Below are 22790 nucleotides of genomic sequence, written 5' to 3'. Positions count from 1 at the left end.
AGCTGACTATTAACTTTATTACGTACTTTTAACAGATTATTTATGGACAATTTAGACTGATTATTTATTCATTGTAATCCTTTGTGATCACAGGGTGGATTTATGTTTATTCAGTGTATAGTGGTTGTGAATTGTTCTCTGGTAAAAAAAAAAAAAAAAAAAGAAAGAAGAAAGATGATAGATAGGGATTCAGATTCTTCTCCAGTCTCCCCTGCCATCAAATGCATCCAAGCTAAGCATTGCATGCATTGTTTCTTCAGTTGGACCACTCCTAGCTGCTATCTCATTCCATCCTTCCCTGCTGCCTTCAACTTGTCTTAATTGCAGCCATCTTTCATATATTCTCTTCAAGAATTCGTATCATATATTTGCTCCTTTTTGACCCATTCAATTCAAATCCTGCACCCACAATATAATGTTCTCAGATTTCTCTAGCCCGGCGCTACGTGATCTGATCTATCTGATATCACTCATCACAACCTGCTTTATACCAACTTTTCCCAATTTGCAACGACGTACGGCATCCGCCTTCCCACAATCGGATAATTCATTATTCTCCCTGTCAACTCCACCATGGGAGCCCTCTATTAGTCTTTTTTTTTTTTTTTTTTTTTTTTTNTTTTTTTTTTTTTTTTTTTTTTGTTTGAGCCAATTAATTAGGGATAACCAATAAAATGGTTTACATTCTTGTGATTTTTTACCAATTAGAGTTACACTCTAGGATTTACTTAGTGCATACTCACTTGGATTGGTAATCTATACTAGTTGATATATATGATTTATTTCATTGTTGTCCTTTGTCGGGTTATAAGGTGGCCGGGATTTACTCTTGTACACATCATCGATTATATGGATAACCTAATTAAACTGGTTTACCACCTTACCTTGTACTCTTTTACCCACTAACTAGAATCACAATGTAAGATTTATTATCATGTGTACATACACTCTCGAATAGTGATTTTGCGTTTCCTTTTCACCCAAAAATTATAATGCATACTTCAATTCATCCGTTACGTTATCACCTATACTAACACTTCCTTAATTCCTAGAGCCTAAAGGAGCACAGATTCTGACCACAAAAACTACAAGAAGAAGATCCACAGGCCACAACTGGGTTGCAATTACAATCGATCAAATTAATTTCCAGCACGAAAATTAATATAATTTTTAAATATGAAAGTTAATAAATATAAAATAAAAATGATTAATTTCAATATAATCAAAATGAGTATTTTCAACTTAGGGAAAATCGTCCCTAAGTTATTAGGTAATTGTAGGATTCGTCCATAGATGTCGGTCATGCCTACTTTTCATTTATAAACTATAACTAGCGTTGTAATTTTCATCTTTTTTAACGAAACATTAAGGACAAAATTTGTAACGACAGTTATAGCTTAGGGACAATAAACGAGCATTTGTTAGAAAAAAAATGAAATTTGTAACGTCAATTATAGTTTAGAGACGAGAAATGAGCACAACCAACAAATAAGGACGAATATTACAGTACAATTATAACTTAGGGGCGAAAAATATAATTTTCCTTTCAACTTATAATAAAAGTAGTAGTAAAGATAATTATTCTTATAGATAGTTATAATAGAAAATAAAAATCATGTTGTAACAATTTTAAAATTAAAATAAATTAAGTTTTCAATATAAATGAGTGGGTAAAATTTAACTTATTTTTTGTTAAATTAAGTTTATCTAGTGAAAGTGTGCAAGTTTGACTGGACTATAAAGTAGGAGTTTGTTCAACAAGTTAGGTATTTGAGGTATTTGATTTATAGTTAAATACCTACAATGGTTATATATAAGTTTACCAGACTTTTTATTACTAGTTTATAGTATAATATATATACACATGAGTAAAATTGTGAGACAAAACATAAACTCTCTACCACAGCTCAGGTTACTACAATAACTATAGAACATCAATTATGGCTGAAGATATGCTCAATTATGATTGTTTTCCCTATAAGGTTAGATTATTTTTGTTTACATGCTTTGTTTGATTATGTTTCTGTCTAATTACATGATTCCCGTGTATTCAAAAACCACATGTAAACAATTCAAGCACATACTTATATTACATACAAAGTAGTGAAAAAGGCCAGTCATATTTCCAGAATGCCCAGAATTACATTAGCGACACTTTTTTTTTGGTCCCTGGTCCCATAGCGAAACTTTGACAGTACGTATAAAGATAGATGACTGACTTAGGTCTTTTTAACACGATTTATATCTCAGATGTGATTTGCCGTGTGTGTAATCTATATTTCCCTGTATCATTGGAGTAACGGATCAAAGAAATGTTATATACAACTAATAAGCTCTGGGACATAATTCAATGGTTAAAATATTGAGTGTAGGAATAATGTTCCATCAAATACTCGGGTTCAAATCTCCAATAGAGGATGATGAGACCCAAGGACCAAAAAAAAAAAAAAAAAACTCAAACTTTATGCCATGAAAATACATTTTGAGATTTACCTCCTCCCCTCCAACTCAGGACAGAGTGATGAGGGGCCCTCGGTTTTTAGGTGTTATTTTGGTTTCCTGTTGAATGGGCCCTTAAGTCGGGTTTTTTGAACAAGCCATATAATGGGCTTCAATATTGGGCTTTGGTATTGATTTTTTGGGCACCTAATACTTCGGTCATTATATATATCCTCCAAAGAAAAAGAAAATAAAAGAAAAGAGACTACACTTTATTCGCTTTAAGCTATATTTAGAAATTAGTAAAATGACTTTTGTAAAATATTTTTAGAAAAATAAATCTTTTTTCAAAAATGTTTTGTTTGTTATGTTTGGTTGCTTTTCAGAAAATTGTATTAGTGTGTTAATTTGGTTCATATTCTAAAAAATGAGTAGAATTATATTTAATTTTAAATATTTAAAATATACAGTTGTTAGTGTTGTCATCATCATCAAATTCCTAATGCACAAGCTCTATTATTATTATTATTATTATTATTATTAAAACTTAAGCCCACCATTCACAACCGTGTAGTTAAACCACAAGTCTATATCCCTACCCAATATTCTCCCATGCCTCCACTGCTCCCCGCTGCCGCAGCTACCTCCACTACTGTTTCTCACCATAGCGCCAGAGCTCCACCGCTCCTCCACCATCCACCGTGGGACAACGATGGTTGGTGATCGCGCATTGTCGAGAAAACATGTATATTTTTCATTGACCAAAGTTTCATTTTTGGTTGATTTTAAATTTTCCTCTTTCCAGGTTTCAAACACACCATTAATCATTTACCATCCCACAATGTGACATGTTGTAGTTAATTTAATTTTAATTTTTTAAAAAGAAACAATTAACCACACAAAAACAACTACATCATCAAGTATAAACTGTGTGATTTTTGCAAGGGTGCATGGGAAGTGTTTCCCCTTTAATGCTTATTCTCCATTCATCTGGTTTTATTTGGAATATAAAAATCAAATACAAAGAAACTCAACAATCATTTTATCTCCAATTCACCTAATAAATGTGTATTTTCATTAAAATTATAGGCTATTTATTAGTATTGTCTCTGGTATAAAAACACCCCTATCAATCTATAAGGATGTGTTTGGTTTGCACGTAAGAGTTTGAATCGGAATGGGTATCAAATACTTGGTAATGGTAATGACAATAGATTTTGGTGAAAGTATTTTACATGTTTGATAGTAGGGTATTAGTAGTTGGGGAAAATGAAACCCTTATTTTATTAGGAAATGAGTTTTGCAATTAATTGGGTAATCAAAACCTATACTAATGTTCTAAAAACCTATCAACTAAACAATAACAATGACTTTATACCCATTCTTGATAGTTAAAACTGACAACTAAACACACCCTAATATTGTATTTTGGGAAACTTAGTTAAGGATTGTTGTATATACCAACCACAAAACATTTTGTTGAACCTCTTTGAGTAAATTTAGCCTCTTTCTATATATCATTTATGTACATATTTCAAGTATTAAGTCATAACATCTTATTTCAACTTCTTTTTTTTTATTTACATATTTCAAGTACTTAAGGATTGTTTTTATACTCAATGTGTCAATGTTTGACACCAACCCGTCCACCCCATATGAGTTACACGGCAGTGAAAACAGTTATTAAAATTTTGTTTTGTAAAGAAAATAAGTAATGCATACATAAAAAGTATTTTAATATATCTCTAGGGAAAATTATAAATATAAATTTATACATATTATATATTTTAATGGATAATTATTTTTCATTTATAATCACAACTTATAATTTTTTTATGGACGCATACTAATTTTTATTATATACCTGACTTAAAAAAATAAGTATATGGTGTTTGGGTCCACGGGGTCAAAAGTGTCGGTCTATGACTTGACTTGTTGACTTGTGGGTTCAACAAGGAAAAAAAATGTGTGTTGTCTTCTTTTTGCTCTTATTAAGTGCTTATGTGCCTTTAATGCTCCACTACGTATGCAAATTGTGTTAGTTTTGTAATGCGCTATGCATGGAAACACACAAAATGCGCCCACTATGCACGCAAGCTATGTCATTTTTAATGTTCCCAAGACACCTATGACNTTTTTTTTTTTTTTTTTTTTTTTTTTTTTTTTTTTTTTTAAATTTTGTTTTGCTATTATTATTATTATTTTATTTCCAACCAAAGTGACAAAAAACTCAAATTAAACTTAATACTTCACTTCTTTCTTCCACATAAACCAAAGCAAGAAGCCAATAACAAATCTCTTGATAGGGTTGTTGTATACACCAACAACAAAACACACACACACATACACACACACACACATATATATATAGAATCCTAATCATATGAAAACTATGCCCAAAAGTGAGAACGTGAGGACAAATCCAAACCATTGATCTGCAAGATCTGACGGATGAGAAATCAAGTAAAAAATAAGCGGATCATTTTCATAAATATTATAAACTTTTAAAATGAGCGGGGTCATTTTCATAAATATTACAAAATTTTGTTTATTTCAACCGTTAGATCTACTAGATCAATGGTTTGGATTTGTCCTTAGGTTCTCACCTGGGACATGGTTCTCACCTGATTAAGGATATATATATATATATATATATATATATATATATATATATATAAACTCTTTAGGTCAATTTAGCCTCTTTCTTTTTATCATTTATGTACATATTGCAAGTACTCAAGTCATCACATCTTATTTCAACATTTTTTTAGCATAGTAAATTAAATAAATTTGTGGCTGTCAAATAAAAAAAAAAAAAAGAGATAAATTTGTGAAAGTTATTATTTAAAGTATTATATATCTCAATAAGTTAGTTAACAAAAAATTGCTTGCAATATTCAATCATGATTAATTGTATATGCGATAATGCACATAAGATTATTAAGTTATTCCCATAAAGACAATTTATCCTCTTTTGGTTATCAAATAAACATATCTAACAAATTATTAAAAACATATCTAATATTCCAACTTAAATTAGTAAAACATTACTTTAATATAACATTCAATGTACATATTACAATATATCTATACTTTTCATTTTGTTTTCCATATTTTAATATGGAAAATACTTCTCACAACGGTCCACTAATAAATAATAATCTATAATATGGTGTTCAAATTAAAGAATAAAATAAACAAGGTAAAATATTGATGAGCTTGCCAAAAATGGCGGGTAAATTAGGGAAGAAATGAAAAATCCCTCCAAAGGCGTTTTCGGGTTCGGACTTTAAAAAATTCCCAAAATGAAATTCCCGCTCTGAAGCATGAATCCGACAAAAGCAGTCCGTAAATCCGGGGGTCAAACGTATATATACTCTGTTGCATTTCTACTGCCTTTACAGTGGAGCACAGTGAGACTGAGATCGTAGTAGGCTTGCTTGGTTGCTTGCTGTTGGCGACATCAATGGCGGTTGTTTCAGGCGATTCCGTGGCGGAGCAGGCGAAGGACAACAAGGGAACCAAACAGAAACAGCGGAATAATTGCCCTGGCGTGCGGGTTGTGGGCGGACGGATCTATGATTCCAGAAATGGCAAGACGTGCCACCAGGTAACTACGCTTTCCCAGATTACTGAACTTCCGTATGATTTACAGCAACGATTTTTTGTGTTTGTGTTTTTGATGTGTTGTGAAATGTGGAATTTCGGAGTGTTGTGTCGCGGTTGTTTGTTTGAGAAGAAAAATCGTCTGACGGTGAAAGGGGGAAAAGGTGAATTGGTGCAGTGTTGTTTGATTTGTTGATTGATAAGTAAACATTCCGAAATGGGTTCATCTTAGGTAGGGTTCATAATGATTTGGATCAGATTAAACCTGTCTACTTATTTTGGGTGACTAGGGAAACCTGCGTCCACTATCCGAGTTTGTGTACTTGGATTAAACCTAACCTAGCCACTACCTGAGGGTTTGTACTGGATTAAACCAGTCTACTTGTTATCAAACTCAATTGCATAAGGTGAATTACCTTCTTTTGTTGCTTGGGGTTTGTAATTGAGTTCTTTACTTTAGTTCTGAATCAATGGTGATAACTAGCCTATTTGAATATCTTATCATAATGGTACTAGGTCTGGTGTTTATTACTTTTGTTGGCCATGATGTCATTTGGATTGTTAAGTTTGTCAACTTGGATGGAACTTAGCTAACAATGTGCTTGCGTCTCTCAGAAGAGTAAAGAAGTTTGGCTGTGAAACTCATTAATGTTTTTAAGCAACCTTTGAGCATTCAATCTGAACCAACCTACAAGTGGTAGAGTAGCCATGGCCTGGTTAAATATCTAGGCTTGTTATTTTCAGAGTTGGGATAGTATTGGTATGGTTCTTAGAGAAGTTCATGCTTATATATGGAGATATCAATTTTAGGGGTGTAAATTAAGCTCATAGTATAATAATATAGTTTGGAAGTTATTATTTTTTCCTTTTCTTATGTAGATTAGAATTTATTATCTTTCCTTAGGACTTGATCATGCTATCCATACAGGTTTCTGTCTTTGCAGATGTGTTAGTTTTTCAATTTGTAATATATCAAAATTTCAATTTGGCATACATCTAATATTTGAATTTGATATTTTGAAATTTGAAGTGCCGTCAGAAAACCATGGACTACATGTCAGGATGCAAGAATGTAAAGAATAATAAGCCGTGTGTCATTCAATTTTGCCACAAATGCCTCTTGAATAGGTACATGCCTTCTCCTTTCATTTACCTATTGCTTTCAATTTATCATTCAAGAATCAATTGAGTTGCCTTAGCTGCCTGTGTGGGCTCCTTTCATTTCCGTATTATATTAGTTATTGGTTGCTTTTGTTCTTGGAGAGATACTAAGTTTCTCTAGTGTCTTTCCACACCAGATATGGGGAGAAGGCAGAAGAAGTTTCAACTCTCGAGAACTGGAACTGTCCAAAATGCAGAGGCATTTGCAACTGTAGTTGTTGCATGTAAACACTCTCTTGCCCCCTTATGTTTGTAGTATTTTCTTCATTTATTTTTTGTAAAGGCATTGCTGATTGCCAGTAGTATACTCATCAATCAATGTAATGCTCAGGAAAAAGCGAGGTTTCCAGCCTACTGGTATTCTTGTGCACACAGCCAAGGCGACTGGATTTACTTCTGTGTCAGAAATGCTACAGGTTAAAGGACCAGGGAACATTGATCATGAAAAAGCTCTCAATAAGAAGGATGCTCCAACTAAAGAGACCGATGCTTCAGACAAGGTAGGGATGTAATGCTTCTTATGGTCATTTTGGCCCTAGTCACCTCGACTCAATTTTATAGAATTATTTGCCAGTCTGATAGTTCTCATACCCTAAGTTTAAATTTTGATAGGGGGCAGAAGTTGTTTCCCCAACCAAGAGGGGGAAGGAAAACATATTTAATGGGAGTATAGATTCAAATACTCAACCACTTATTTCATCAAATATTCCTCCTAAACAGGAATCTAGAAAAATGAAAAGACAAGAGTATGAGAAGACTCAGAAGGGACACTGCAGTAGTGGAAATGATGATGTTTCATCAACAGCTATTGATACTTCCCCAAAAAAGAAAAAAATTAATAAAATGAAGCAAGAGGGCATACCAAAGACAAAAAATCCCAATGAAGAGGGTTCCCAGAAGAATGAAATACATGGTGAATGTAAAAGAAAAAGGAAATCAGAGAACATGAAGAAACAAGTATCAAGCGAGATGCCTGATGAAGCCACTGGTAAAGATATTGGGGATGGCACTGATCTTGATATCAAAAATGAAAATTTAAATCCTGTTATTCCCCTGCCTGAGGGGATTGGACTTACAGCTGTAGCTGGCGCTGATTTACCTCAAGAAGATATTGGGGATGCCTTGCAATTTTTAGAGTTTTGTGCTGCATTTGGAAAGGTAAAAGTGGCTGTTACTTTTCTGGTTCCCTTCAACCTACATTAACTTTCTAGTTTCCTAAGAACAAAAATGCTCATCCCTTCAATCATTGTTGCCAGTGATATTCTGAGTTCTGACTGTATACTTATATTCAATAGGTTCTTGATTTAAAGAAAGGGCAGGGTGAAGCTGTTCTTAGAGATTTGGTACAAGGGCGAGCTACAAGGCGAGGAAAATCTAATGTGACTGCCCAGTTTCTTGTTAACTTGCTATTGGTCATTGAAGAGGATCTGGGAGAAGAGTATATCTACTACTTTAAAAGACTAAGCCACTGCAACTTTCATTATTTGCTACCTTTATATAGTTATTTGAACATCTTTTTGTGATCTATTCCAGGTCTTCAACATTAAATTGTACAGATGGAACAGATGCATGGTTCAAATATCTTAAAGAGCTCGTTTCTGAATCCCTAACAGTTGCAAAGAATATGGGCTTGGATTCCTTAAATGATGCAGCTGACGGATTTGATAGCTTAAGCCCCTCAATAAAACTAAAGCTATTGAACTTTGTCTGTGATGAAGTTCTTCTCACTGCGTAAGTCTTGATTGTTAACTTTCCCATTTTTATTGCAGCGTTTTATTTCCTTTTCACCATTTGATAAACTTGTCAAGGGCTGCATTTACAGAAAGGTCAGGAATTGGATGGATGATGAGAATACAAGATGTGCTGAAAAGGCGAAGGAATTAAAAGTAAAAGTTTCAGCTGCGAAAGAGGAGGTATGCATTATCAAAACAAAAAACTGAAACACTTGAGAAAGCTACTATCTTGAAAAATTAATGTTTTGTAATTTGTATAGGAAAAGCGTTTGAAGCAGAAACTACAGGATAACATTGCTGAAAAAATCATTTCGAAGAATGGTGCTCCCATTACAGTATCGGAGCATGATGCCATTGTTGCTCAAGTTAAGCGTGAGACAGCAGAAGCTCATGCTGCAGTGCTGGAGTCCAAAGGCTTATGGTTAAAATGTATGTCCTAAGTTACTATTTTGAATGGTCGGTCTGCCTTTGACATGGCCATATGTTGCTGAGGACTTTTATTTTTGCTCCATAGGTAATCAAAAAGCTGATGCTGTTAGAACAGAGCCCATCTATGTAGACTCCAATGGTCAGGTGCTCTGGAGATTGAAAAGCTACTCTGAGAAATCTGAAATACTACTTCAAGGTCAGTCAGTTCTAACTTCTAACTTCTAAGTGTGCTTTGTTTTTGGTAACTGGATGCAGTGAGATATTAACCATGCTTTCTCCATTCATGCATGCAGAGGTGGTGGGAGCTGGGGATGATGCATCACATGAAAAATGGTCTACTTTTGATGTGGAACAGAAAGAAATAGTTGAGAAGCGGATTGACTCTTTCAGGTAAATATTTCTGTGCATTTTGCTTCTTTGCTTAAAAATTCTCTTATCTCACTCTTTGTATCCATTTGAACTCAGGCACAAAAGGATCAGGGGTTCAGCATAACCTCCATTGCAGAGCAATGAAAGCTGAGCAGTAGTAATTCATCAAGATTAGTGCTGTGATACAGAGCCTCAAGGGGCACAAGTGTAGAACTTATGTAGCATAGCTTCATTAGCATTTTCGCAAACATATGCATTCAATGTTTTTGCCATTGAATTGAATGTGCAGTGAACCTTGTAAAAAGCAGGTCTGTAAATCTGTTGTATGAAGGCAGACCCAGATTATATGAATGCCTCAAAATTAATCTTTTTTGTTGATTTTCTCTGTTGCAAATTTTTTACAAGCTTCCTTTTGCTATACATGGCTAAACAACTGATATTAGGATTCCAAATGGAAAAAAAAAATGATGAAACCACACATACTATATAACTACATGAGCTTTTCCATTGTTGAGGATGTTCTTTTTGTTGATTTTCTCTGTTGAAAATTTTTTACAAGCTTCCTTTTGCTATACATGGCTAAACAACTGATATTAGGGATTCCAAATGGAAAAAAAAAAATGATGAAACCACACATACTATATACTACATGAGCTTTTCCATTGTTGAGGATGTTTTTTTGTTGATTTTCTCTGTTGAAATTTTTTTACAAGCTTCCTTTTGCTATACATGGCTAAACAACTGTTATTAGGATTCCAAATGGAAAAAAAAATGATGAAACCACACATACTATACTACATGAGCTTTTCCATTGTTGAGGATGTTCATGCTACTTACAATGTTGTGTTGGAAATTAGTCGGACTTCATACAAGTCTTTGTCTCCCTTAACTGCATCCATAAATAAAGAATGTGATGACAAATATGCCAAGAAAACCCACTATTAGGTTAATGTTTTGTAAGTTTAACCCAACTAGAGTCGAACATTCAAAACTTACCAATTTCAGATGAAATTCCTGGACCAAAGAAGGAAGCAAATTTTTCCTATCAAATCAAAATGAAACAGGAGATTAATAATTAGCCATAAATATTTGAGAAAAAATACTTGATTCAAAGGATGTCTAGTCTGAGGGATTGTTCAAGCAATAAAATCAAGAACTTTACTAAGATTAAACATGGGAGGTTTTATCTCACCCGTCTTTTTTCGAAATCTGAGAGCTCCAAAGCTTTGGCCTCGAACACCAACACTAGACAATATTTACCATCTTCCGTAACCTAAAACACAAAGCAACACAACTGTTTGAAAAACCACAACAAATGAAACATGAATACTCTAGCCATCTACAACTATTACCTTTCATAGTAAGCAAATATGAAGCATGAATAAGTGAGAAAGAATAGTGAGAGACAGGCCTAAGTTGTTCATCTTTAAATTCACTAATCCATGATTAGTAATGTATTGCTATAGTGTAAGTTAGAAGATCTTTCATATAACCTAAAATTACAGGCACAATTCAGAGCATAATAGGAAGTACATCACCAGTTTAAAAACTTAAGCAAGTTCAAGGAGCATACCTCTTCGCGGATCATTTGCAAAATGGGAGCACTCCTCCGTGCAATTCCTCCACCCTAGTTTATAGAGGGGAAAGAGTTAGAACAGTTAAAAAGCATTGTCTAATAAAGGTTAGACAAACAATTAGGCACACTAGATTCATCATTATACTTTGGTAGAACTACTTTGTTATATATTTTAGAGGTTCTATGGTCAATGGTTTTCTGCAAAAGTTAGACATTAATTCTTATCACTTCATAAAATGAAACTAGGGAGAAAGGAACTGGTATTATGACCTGATACCATCATATCATAGTATCTCAATATTTTGAAGTTCCTTTATGTGCAATAGCTGTTAGCCTGTTACAAGCCTTATGATTGCACTGGTTGTTTATAGATCAATCCTGATAGAAACTTCTTTCCTCCATACTAGAGTAATATAAAGACATTATATGTGGTATATTATAATAGCAAATTATTAAATTGCTATTGAATTTCATAAATTACTAATTTATTGTCAGACTTCTTTTGCAGAAAACATAATTGGAATACCTGGCCATATTGGAAAATCCGTTTCAATGCCTCATCCAAATGTTGCTCATCCCCATAACGGAACCTTGTCACATCACTCCTGACCTAAAATATAAGATTTTTCCTTTAAATGCATGCTCTATAGAAAAATGGTTGACATTGTGGATTTACCTGTTTAAGGATTGGAGTAGCACACTTTTCCCTTAACATTTGAGCATCTGAGTAGGTCACACACGGTACTGGTTTAAGCTCTGCATACTGCAAAACAGTAATGTGGCTAAAAATGATGAATAAGACAATTTATTCCTTGCTAATCCAGATCAACTAAGAAAAAAATTATGATGAGTCCCATAAATCAGTAAAACCCTGATTCTCATGCATGTCAATCAAGCATTAACAAAGACATATCGTGAAATTAGATGCGCTAATGCAATAAATAGTTGTAAGATAAAGCTTAAATCACCTTGAGGGCCATGCCAATTATAGCAAGAGGAAAGCCATATGTAAGCATCAATGCAGACCACTCAGATCCAGGAATGATATTAAAGTATGCTCCAAAACCATACCTATACAATGTATACAGCCAAATTGGTAAAAGTCATGATAATATTGTAGCATTTTTATACCTAGAAATAGAAAGAACCATAATTCAAAGGTTAGAGCCTCAGGTTTCTTATTTAATTTTGTGAAAGAAGAATGGATTCAGTGAACAATGTTCCCACATTATGTATAGTAGAATTGGAAATGAAGACGCATGCAACATTACCTCAATATTTAAAGAAGCTATTTCCAGGGTACTAACAAATGAACTAATGGCATGTTGGTGAGCACTTAACTGCTACACCAAGCTACATCAAGCCTAACTTTAAGTTTGATGTAGAAACATGATAAACAAAAAGCGAATGGCAACAAAAGTGTTGAGCAATTGTGTGTCTTTGCATTTGCAAATCAAGTTTTCCTTTTACGATAACAGCACAATAATTGAAGGAAACAGTGCAATTTAATAGTATTCTCCTGCTTTTCCCTCCCCATCCCCTTTGTTGTTGTTTCCACCAGTATTTGAAAACTACAAGAACATAGAACCATCTAAAGTAACAGCAAAATGTACTTACGAGAGAAGTGAAACCCCCACACCAAGTCCAACAACACCAAATGAAATCTGCAGGCATTAGGATATCAAATACAACGTCATTCCACAGGTTGATCAATCATTAAGTAAAATCATATATCTCGGGAAAACCTAGTAAATCATTAAGACAGATTTGCTGAGATTATACTATAAAGTCTTCCCATCCAGCATATCCACATTACATGACAGTTTTCTACTAAAGAATTACGGAGTATCTATTAATAGGGGTGTTAGCGAACAAAACTTTCGACAAACTACTCATGTTCGTGTTTGGTAAGTGTTCGTTTATGTTCGTTTATTAAGCTAAACAAACATTAACAAACAAAATTTAGAGCTCGGTTCATAAATGAACATAGTCTGAACAGTGGTAAGCTCGTTTGCTAAGAAATCGTGAACAAGTTCGTTTGTGTTTGTTTAATAATGTTCGCGAACAAGCTCATTTTTAGTGTTCGTTAATAATGTTCGTGAACATGTATATATATATATATATATATATATATATATATAATGTTCGTGAAGATAGATTACGTCTTGTTCAAGAACGGATTATGATCATGAACATATGCATGTATTTGGTTATTCATTGTTCATGAACGTCCATGAACGTGATTGTTAACGAACAAGTTCATGAAAATGTTTGTTAGCGTTCACGAACATGTTTGTAAACGTGTTAGTTAACAAATGAACACGAACAAGATTTTCAAAAACCTTAACAAATACGAACAGCCTCAGTTTATGTTCGGGTTGGTTAACAGCCCAATCTATTAAATTTGTGATTGCCTATTGTGGAACACTGCCAAAAAAGTAAAGGTTATCATGAACTCAGAAATTTCTATTCAGTTACACAATATGGTAAAGTTTTAAGCTAACTCAATAACGAAATACGAAAATAGGCACCTTGGAAAGGGAAAATCCATCATCGTTAACGACGGACTTGTCGGAAGAAGTAACGGAGGAAGGCTGAGTCTGAGTTGAATCAGCAGCTCCGCAGACTAATTTAAGCCGGAGCGGATTTTGCGGCTTCGCCAAAATCGAACGTCGAGTAATGGAAACCGCCGAACTGAACTTGAGCGTGGAGGACAGAGATTGGTTTCGACTCAGAGAGAGTAAATGAGCCGCAAAACGCGGCGAACAGAGGATGGTTCCGCCGCTTCCTCCCGACATGGCCACAGCTGCTTTCATCTCTCTCCGGTGATAATTCCGTTGAGGGAGAAGAAGAAGAAGAGGTTTTACTTTTACGAGGGCACGGCAGTTCGTGGTCGTGGAGGGAATGGGACTATCAACCGCCAAATCTTAGAGATCATGATGGTGATGACGTGGCTCCATTTCTTCTTCAAATTTTATGGGCTTGGGCTAAATTAAGATTTGGGCCAGAGATTTTTTTGCTTGGACATTGGAGATGATCCAATTCCCCACTAAATTGTCCAAACAAAAGCATGAGATCCAAGAGTTGTTATACCGTGGACCAGGGCAAGGTCTAAACTGTATATTTTTAATATTAAAATTGTGAATTTCTAGAATATAAATTGTATTTTTAAATCAAAACGCATAAATTGTGTATGTTAACATTGTGTGTTCGTAGTATACAAATTATGAATTTTTTAAAGGTAAATTGTGAACATTCAATATCACAATCGTTATATTCGGGTCGACAATTATATCGTGCACCTTAGGCCCACTTTACAATGTCAATCATTAACCTTGATGCATATTAATTTTTAGTATATTGTTGCTTCATTTTTAGTGTATTACGACTTCCTTTTTAGTATATGATTATTATATTTGGATGCATGTTCATTTTTAGTGTATTGCAGATAAAAATGACCTTGTAGTATAGTAAAAATGAACTTATACTAGGATCCATCTTACCCCGTGTACCTTGTGAACCCGCAGAGTCAATCTTGCAAGATAGACCTTGATATAGATTTTTTTTTTTTTTGAAAAGATTCATTTTTAGTATCCTACATATCTATTTTTAATATAAATACAAATTTATTTTAAACATGCATATATTAAAAATAAACTAGTATCAAAATATAATGAATCTACACTATGCTAATAATAAATTGATATTAGAATTCATCTTGTAATATGAACCCAGTAATTTGCCTCAATATCATAAATGCAGAAAAGCAAAAACTGTTTTCACATTTCTTTTTCAAAAATTTATAGAAATGTATAAATACATGTTTTAATTTTTTAAATTTATTTTTTGTTGCTGTCGTGTCTCGTTACCTTTTTCTCAGCTCTCATATGTTCCATCTAGTCCAACACCAGATCTTTCACCATAAAGTAATTGGTCTTCGTCCTGAGTCCTGACACAAAACCCTTTAAGAATGATTCCTGTTGAAGTGGATGTATACATAGAAAATTCAATTCACATGAAAGACAGTAGAAATCTTTCATTTTTTAAAAAATTTTATCGGAAAATTCAATAATACATTTTAGGTAAAGTTTGTATTGTGATTCTAATCGACCAAAAATTACAAGGGGTAAATCAATTTAAGTATGCAAAAGGCTTTAATTTATAATCAGTTTAGATTGTCATAACTAACGCAAACTAAGAAGACCCATAGATAACTATAATGAAAAATCAAACTTGGAAACTTGAAAATCTTGAAAATTTGTAGTCTATTGTACCCATCCCCATGAACGTATAATTCACTTACAAGCACAATGCTATAAGGAAAATGATACATATATTATTATGAAGTCTTACTCTCGTCACGTGTACACGTTTTATTTAATAAAGAAAAATTAAAGAATAAAAATGTGGTACACTCGTGCTATAAAGGGAGATGCTTTCCTATTCAAACTATCATTAATTGAGCTCATTCCTAAATGTCAATCTAATAGGAATGGCTTAAACTCCTAATTTAAGTTTTGCCTTTTTTTTAGAGGAAGCCAGAAAAAAATATTATTAATACGCACTTACAGGGTGTTTGGTTGGAGGGAATTACAATTCTTTTCCCACTTTATTATTCCACCTAATTCCGAAGGTAACTAAATTCCTTTGTTTGGTTGGAGGGAATTGCAATTCCCTCATTTTCATGGAATTAGAATCCCATGGCCCCACCTGGGATTTTAATTCCGTGGATTTTAGGAAGAAAAAAAGATCACCTTGAGACAAAACTACCCTTCTTTTATTTTAACTTAAAATTGATGTCTAACCTTCCCTTCAAAATTATAGAGTGTATTATTATTCTTCGACTTACCTTTGTGTATCTTTTTTATATACAACAACTTTCGTGTATGTTCCTTTGAATTCTTTATATGTATAACTATTCAAAATTTCTGACTACCCAAATCAAATGCTTTTTTAGTTCAAAAGATACGTAAATGAGTGCGTTTGAATTTAATATGTTATATTTTTTGGAGTTTGAATATGCAAATGGGTCTTATAGATACTTGTCATTTAAGATTAATAATAATAATAATAATAATAATAATAATAATAATAATAACAACAACAAGGTTGCAAAAATCGCGCCTAGGCGCCTAGGCGCTAGGCGGTCACCGGTCGCGTCGAGGAAGGCCGGAATCGGCCTCCTCCGCGGCCGGCCACCTAGTCTACGAATTCAACGGTTCAGACTCCCTCCTTCGGCGGCCTTGAATTCTCCTCTTCCCTCCCCTCCGTTCATCTCCTCTTGCGAATTTGCGATTTATATCAGATCTGACTTTGACTCCTCCTCCGGCGGCCTCTCTCTTTCTTGCGTTGGTACAGAGCAACGGATCGGAGAACAAAATTAGACAATTTTGTGTTTTCTCGTGTGTTCAGATTTGCGAATCTGACCTTTGACTCCCATTCTCCCTTTAGCCAATTAGACACTTAGCGTAAAACTCCTGTCTCTCTTTAATAAAAATCGGGCGCCGCGCTAGGCGCCCCCTGGCGCCTAGGGGGCGCCTAGAGATTTTTTCAACCTTGAATAATAACAACAACAACAATAATGTGCATTTTGGACTTTATACTACTTATTCCCTCTCAATTCCCATGTATACCAAACATTGGAATTGAAATTCCCAGTAATTAAATTCCTGCATACCAAACAGTGGAATTTAAACTCCCACTTTATTCCCGCATTATTCTTTTCTCATGAAATTACAATTCTTTTCCCACCTTATTCCCTCCTTCCAACCAAACGCCCCGTTAAAGTATCAACAATAAAAGGGGGAACTTCAGCCCACACACCGTGCTGACCTAACTTAAGTTTTGCCCTTATCATAATATAAGGTTTGCATTCGATTCATTTTAAGCCAAAAAAATAAGTTTCTTAGTTTGATAAAACTGATCATGGAATCAAGATATCTATTTCTAAATTAACCAGATTATTATTTTTTGGTTAATTTAGTTAATTGATTGAGTTAATCAGAATTTACTAAGATATATTGGGTTCAAGTACTCACAAAGGTCGCGTTTGAATTGTCTAAACCTTGTTAATGATTTGGCATAGAAAAAGTTGGATCCATTGGGAGTTGTCATTGTTTTATGTAGTCCATTCAAGATTGTAAAGTTAGACACATAAGAAAGCCAGTGAACCTGTTAATCCATACCTAAGACTATATATATGCTATCAATCTGGTTAAAGGGAATTGGGAATCGTGTAATCCACGACTCCCTTGAATTCGTGATATTATTTTGATTAATGAAGCTTGCTTTTGGTTAAAAGAAAATAGATTCAAAGTACTTTGGGTTAATAATGAAGTTTAAACAAAATGGAATGAGTTCTATATATATAATAATAATATTAATAGATTACAAATGGAGTCCTCATTTCTTTTAAAAAAAATAATTGAGCCCTCATCCTAGGCTTCGGGTTTCCATAGAGGTGGACCGGAACCAACCTTCTAGAGTTCTAGGCATAAGAAATTCCAAGCTCATTACCATAGGCCAATGTAGGATGGTCCGGTCTTGAATTGATCCAATTCTATTTTAGTGAATTTTTTTTTACCTCACAATTACATGTTTATTTATTATCTCTATATTGTTCAAGTCATGCATTCATTTCACCACACATAATATTTATCCAATTATCTTATCTTAGATTAGAAATTATTATCTTTGGTCAATAAGTGATAGCATTATATTCATGGATTCAATCTACCCCACCATTTATCCAAGCACCTTATCTTGGAATTCCATCTACCATAACAATTATCCAATCACCTCAAGGTGTTCGAGCAATAGCTCCCATCAAACACATCATGCAACGTAACATTGGCATGATAACTTTGACAGAAAAGGAGAGCAAGTATATAGATGTTTTTTTTTTCCTTAAAACATAAGAGGATGGTGGTGGAGCCGTGGAGGCAACATGATACATGTATCAGTGCATGGTGCATTGGTGCGTCATTAAACCAACAACTACAACCGTAGAGGGACCCTTTCTCCAAATGTATCATTCCATTATTGCACTCATCAATTCTCCCTCTATCACTTTCCTCCAGCCCCGCCTATATCCACTACGTACACTAGATAGATACCCATGCCTTATATATATATATATGTATGTAGACAGATGGACAGAGACACGCTGAGAGAGAGAGCTTTAACCCCAGGTCCCCTACTAGACGTGCCTTATTAGAGAGTTAGAGGACTGGATCCCCCACTGTTTTGTTCCTAGGGTCTTACATTTTTGAGATCAATGATACCTAACCTAAGATAGTTTCAGTGAGTCAGAGATTCAGAACTTGTTACATGTATGCCCGCAAGGGATCCAACTCCAAATCGTGTTATCAGCAAGAAACAAACCCTAACCTTGTTAGCTTTATTGAGACTTAATTTTTACCTAGCTAAGTTGACCTTTGCATCATTGAATATGCCCGGGAAACAAGAGAGAGAACAATAATAGGTGAAAAATGATGAGAATCTTTTTATGTGTACATTTTTCCCAGCAAAATACATTTTTTTTTTTTTGGTGAAAACTTTTTTCTAGCATTCATGAATAGGGCAAAGAAAGATATTGTTCTTCTTCCTTGGTCTATGTTTCTCTCTGCGCCTTTGCCTTTTTCTCATCCATAGAAAACTCCTCCATGACAAACACCCTCCTTGCCTGCTGCTCCTAACCTTCTCCTTCTCCTTCTCGGCTTTCGTTTTCTCTTCCAACTCATCTCTACCCGTGACGTCTTCTTCCTCTCTCGTCGTCCCGCTTTTCAGTTCTTCCGTCTATACATATTAAAAGATATACACATATCATGTTTCACTCATTACTATGCATTAATATAATTGTCTCATATGGAAATATGTAACATAAAGAACAATAATTAATTAGCTAAGTATTAGATCAGGTTATGTTTGTAATTTTGTCTCTATATACAAATTTGATATCAAATGAAGTGCATGCACAAGAAAAAGACTTCTCCTTAGGAAACATGTTACATCGTTTTTTTGTCTTGGACTGACCTAAAAGGGAAAAATCAACCCCCCTTTTTTTGAAAATGGGTTCAATTATTGCAAACAATATAAACTTTTAAATAAATAATAAACCACTTTCACAGAAAAATCAGGAATGACAAACATGCATGCCCACTAGAGCAAGTCATATGCATGTGCAGGGACCAATCATGAGTCCCCACCTCCTAGGCTATGAAGCCCATCCACCTTGCAATTTTCCACTCAATCAACCTGTCTTGACAGTTCAGTCTTCCATGGAACATCCCATTCATCTATTTTCCTCAAATTTTTAAACTCATAAATTTGATTTTCTTTAAGTTAAGGATTAAATTAATCCATGTAATTTTCGCATGATTTGCATGCATGCAAATTAAATCTAGAAACAATCTAAGACCTGACGAACTAAGATCGAATCTGAATTAGTCTCATAGTTGTGGAGATATCATTCATATGCTGAATGCAATAATTAAATTGATATTGAGATGGAATCTGAATTAGTTTCATAGTGGTGGAGATATCAGGCCCTAAATACAATAATAAAAAAAAATTTGAAAGAATGAAACTGACCTCTTCTTCTTCCTCAGATTTTGGTTTTGCACAGGAGGAAGGTGATTCACTGGCATGGCGCTTGATGGACCTTTCTTCAATGGAGGGAGTGGGTGCAGGGCTTGGGCTGCTGCTTGAACCAAGGTAAGGTGGTGGAGTGCTTTGAGTTCCCACATCTCTAGTCACGCCAATCTTCTTCTCTACAACCACAAATCCAAAGAAAACATATCTGTTAGAATGAAAAATCAAATTCAAACTTAATTAATTGCAGTCATATATGAAACAAGAACATATGTATATATACCTTGGGTGGGAATGGGAGTGTGGGGTTGATTGATTTCAAGAGGAGGCGGCATGGGTGGCTTGGGCGCCTGTCTGGCCGGATAAATGAGCGGCGCAGACATTGTAATCCGGCTGGTTAGCTGCCGGAATGATCTCCCGCTCAGCGTTTTTGCAGACAGGCATTCCATTGGCACTTCACCGGATAACGGATTGCATATATATTTCTCAGCTTCATCCCACTTCGAGTTCAAAGCCAATCCCTCCGGCGACATATATTCCCAGCTATACACCGTCTTAGCCTGCAAAGCTGCATTTTTTTTTTTTTCGAAAAAATCACAAAATCTCTCAAAAACTGCATTTTTTTTTAGTGACTAGTAAAACTGCAATCACTACCCTAAGTTGTGCATTGAAAGGCTCAAACTAACAAATAGGTTAACCACTATTCGAGATTGTGCACTAACAAACCCCCTCAGCTCAAAATCACCAGAGGATGTGCATTGATAAATCCTGTCAGTTCAAACCGGCCAGTACCTGAGGGGGTGTGCTATGATAAACCCAACCAATAAACTGCTCCCATAATGAGTCAAACTTTAATTTTATTGTTGCCAAATCTATAGCCTGGCTAACTTGGCTGCATTTCATATCAAGAATTGATCTTTAATTTCTTGAATTACCTTTAAGGGCAGTGGTGAAAGAATACGTTGAAGGGTCAATTTCCTCTGCCAAAAACACAACAAAAAACAGTGAATCCCTGGCAAAAACAATATAATGCAGCAAATTAAAGAAGCTTTTGGTTGAATCACTATGTATAGTACCTTTCAAGTTGTATCCCGGAGACGAAGCAGTGCTGGAAATTGTAAGGTTTGATCTGAAAGACTTTGCATCTTCCCTGAAACTTCTGATGTAAGAAGCAGAAAACCTTCTGGAATTGGTATTTTCGCGGCTGATTTTGGCCTTGAGACCCCAATCTGTCAAGTTGAACTCGGGTTCTTCATCGTGTTCGTGACGTCTGGAACCGAAAGAAGGCTGTTTCATGATTCTACTACTCATGCCTATGCATGCTAGCTAAGCTACAAAAAATAGAAAAATGGAAATGGGAAAATGGATTCTTAGTTTAAATCAAAACTTTTAATTTGTTTCAAACTCGGATCGATCTCCCCTCTCATTTGGAATGTAATGTGTTTTTTTGTAGGGTGGAATGGTTAAAAAGAAGAGTGTCCGGTTACAGTATCCAGAAAAAGATGCTCTCAACTGCACCTGTGCCCAAAAACTGCCAAAATTACACTCTCAGAATTCAGAAAATTCAAATTTAAATTCCTCCACCCTTCCCCTCCTCTCTCACACCCTCCACAAAATAATAATAATTATTATTATAATAATTCATGTAACATTATAACCACAACGATGCCCAGGCTCATATTAGGCCGGCCACCTAGCAATAGGCTGGGCCACTGTTTAGGTTGATGTCACCTCATCCATATAGAGGGATTTATTATTATTATTATTATTATTATTATTATTATTATTATTTACCATTTGACCCAACTTTACATAATCAATTCTTGGTACAAACAAATAATTCATGAGTAGGAATGACCACATCCAAGTTGGTAATGTAGTTGAATTAATTTGGTAAACACAAGATTATAAGTTCAATTTTCAGTAAATGAGTGGTTTATTGATCTTTTTGATTTGAATCGGCCAGTTATGAACAACCTAGAATATTTATCTTGTGTCACACAATGAGATTTACTCGTGCACATCCTCGAGTAGGCTACAACACATTTCACGTGACATATGGTTATAGTTTTCCGATGAAGGTTGTTAGAGTACTATAGTTAAGTTGGTTAACAAATCGAAAGAAAAGTTAATATATAGCCTACTATGAGTTATAGTCCGTGGGTTCAAATCCTATTAAAGATGGTATGAATTTGTCTTGTCTTGTTATGGTAGCTTGAGTGATTTCTGTGATTTATTTCTCTACCAAAATTCTAATTCTAGGGTAAATGAGAATTTTTGAGTTTGGGAGGCAAACCATGAAAACAAAAAGTGGGCATTGGAGCATTTTTGCAAGTAGGATAAGCAGTGTGAGGTCTAGTGTGATGAGTGGCTTTTCATGAAAAAAGATTAGTTAGAGTAATGAAGTGTTGAGGTGAATGTAGTACCATTTATGGGCATAAAAATATGGCATAGTACCTAACAAAAAATGCTTTAATAATTGGCCTGTGATTCTGTGAAGTTATTATGACTGGTCCAGCAGAGCAGTGGGGCATTGTTTTCTTGTTTCATTCTCCAGTTTTGAGGGCTGAAGTTTACTGATGGCCCCTCCAATGTCTTATAACACAATGGTCCTCCATAGATTGGAATTTGATGTTGATTCACCAATATCAACCACTATTAGTATCCCTTATTAACTCTACTTTTCATCCTTCCACTGTTACTTTCTATAGTTTTTGAGTTCAAAATTAATGATATTTGATTACTATGACAATGCATGTGACAAGACATTTTGATTCCTGAGTTGAGGTCTTGTGAAAAACTTACCGAATGAGATTAAGCTAAATCTAGCAGGTGATAATGTCCATGAGAAAATCACATTTTGTTTTGTTAGTTGTTCTTTTTCC

The 22790-nt window shown here is 34.6% G+C and overlaps 3 protein-coding genes across 4 annotated transcripts; 1 reads left to right on the top strand and 2 right to left on the bottom strand.

Annotated features, from left to right (window-relative positions):
* The first annotated feature begins 5726 nt into the window (after window positions 1-5726).
* Window positions 5727-10115, top strand: LOC116013543. 2 transcript variants are annotated; one of them, XM_031253361.1, is made up of 12 exons: window positions 5727-6049; window positions 7076-7173; window positions 7344-7430; window positions 7538-7706; window positions 7927-8364; window positions 8502-8644; window positions 8740-8937; window positions 9029-9119; window positions 9200-9368; window positions 9454-9564; window positions 9662-9758; window positions 9834-10115. In XM_031253361.1, the coding sequence occupies exons 1-12, from the start codon at window positions 5906-5908 to the stop codon at window positions 9859-9861; spliced, it is 1773 nt and encodes a 590-aa protein (XP_031109221.1). In that variant the 5' UTR covers window positions 5727-5905; the 3' UTR covers window positions 9862-10115. The 2 variants fall into 2 exon arrangements, with proteins under 2 accessions (XP_031109221.1, XP_031109220.1); XM_031253360.1 differs by having other exon boundaries at window positions 7819-8364.
* Window positions 10116-10226: 111 nt separating this feature from the next.
* On the bottom strand, window positions 10227-14220 carry LOC116013544 (thylakoid membrane protein slr0575-like). Its single transcript, XM_031253362.1, has 9 exons — window positions 13845-14220; window positions 12931-12977; window positions 12282-12384; window positions 11990-12076; window positions 11840-11923; window positions 11311-11364; window positions 10930-11010; window positions 10734-10779; window positions 10227-10626 (listed from the first exon to the last, which is right to left on the bottom strand). The coding sequence occupies exons 1-9, from the start codon at window positions 14127-14129 to the stop codon at window positions 10571-10573; spliced, it is 843 nt and encodes a 280-aa protein (XP_031109222.1). The 5' UTR covers window positions 14130-14220; the 3' UTR covers window positions 10227-10570.
* Window positions 14221-18762: 4542 nt separating this feature from the next.
* On the bottom strand, window positions 18763-21501 carry LOC116012051. The gene is made up of 5 exons (XM_031251520.1): window positions 20982-21501; window positions 20841-20885; window positions 20189-20473; window positions 19906-20084; window positions 18763-19110 (listed from the first exon to the last, which is right to left on the bottom strand). Exons 1-5 carry the CDS (start codon window positions 21214-21216, stop codon window positions 18877-18879), a joined length of 978 nt encoding a protein of 325 aa, XP_031107380.1. The 5' UTR covers window positions 21217-21501; the 3' UTR covers window positions 18763-18876.
* Window positions 21502-22790: the final 1289 nt, after the last annotated feature.

Source organism: Ipomoea triloba, chromosome 3 (genome assembly GCF_003576645.1).
Source record: "Ipomoea triloba cultivar NCNSP0323 chromosome 3, ASM357664v1".
In the NCBI taxonomy this organism is placed as follows: Eukaryota; Viridiplantae; Streptophyta; class Magnoliopsida; order Solanales; family Convolvulaceae; genus Ipomoea; species Ipomoea triloba.
Note: the sequence above shows the minus strand (reverse complement) of the source record. Positions and strands in the feature narration are given on the sequence as shown.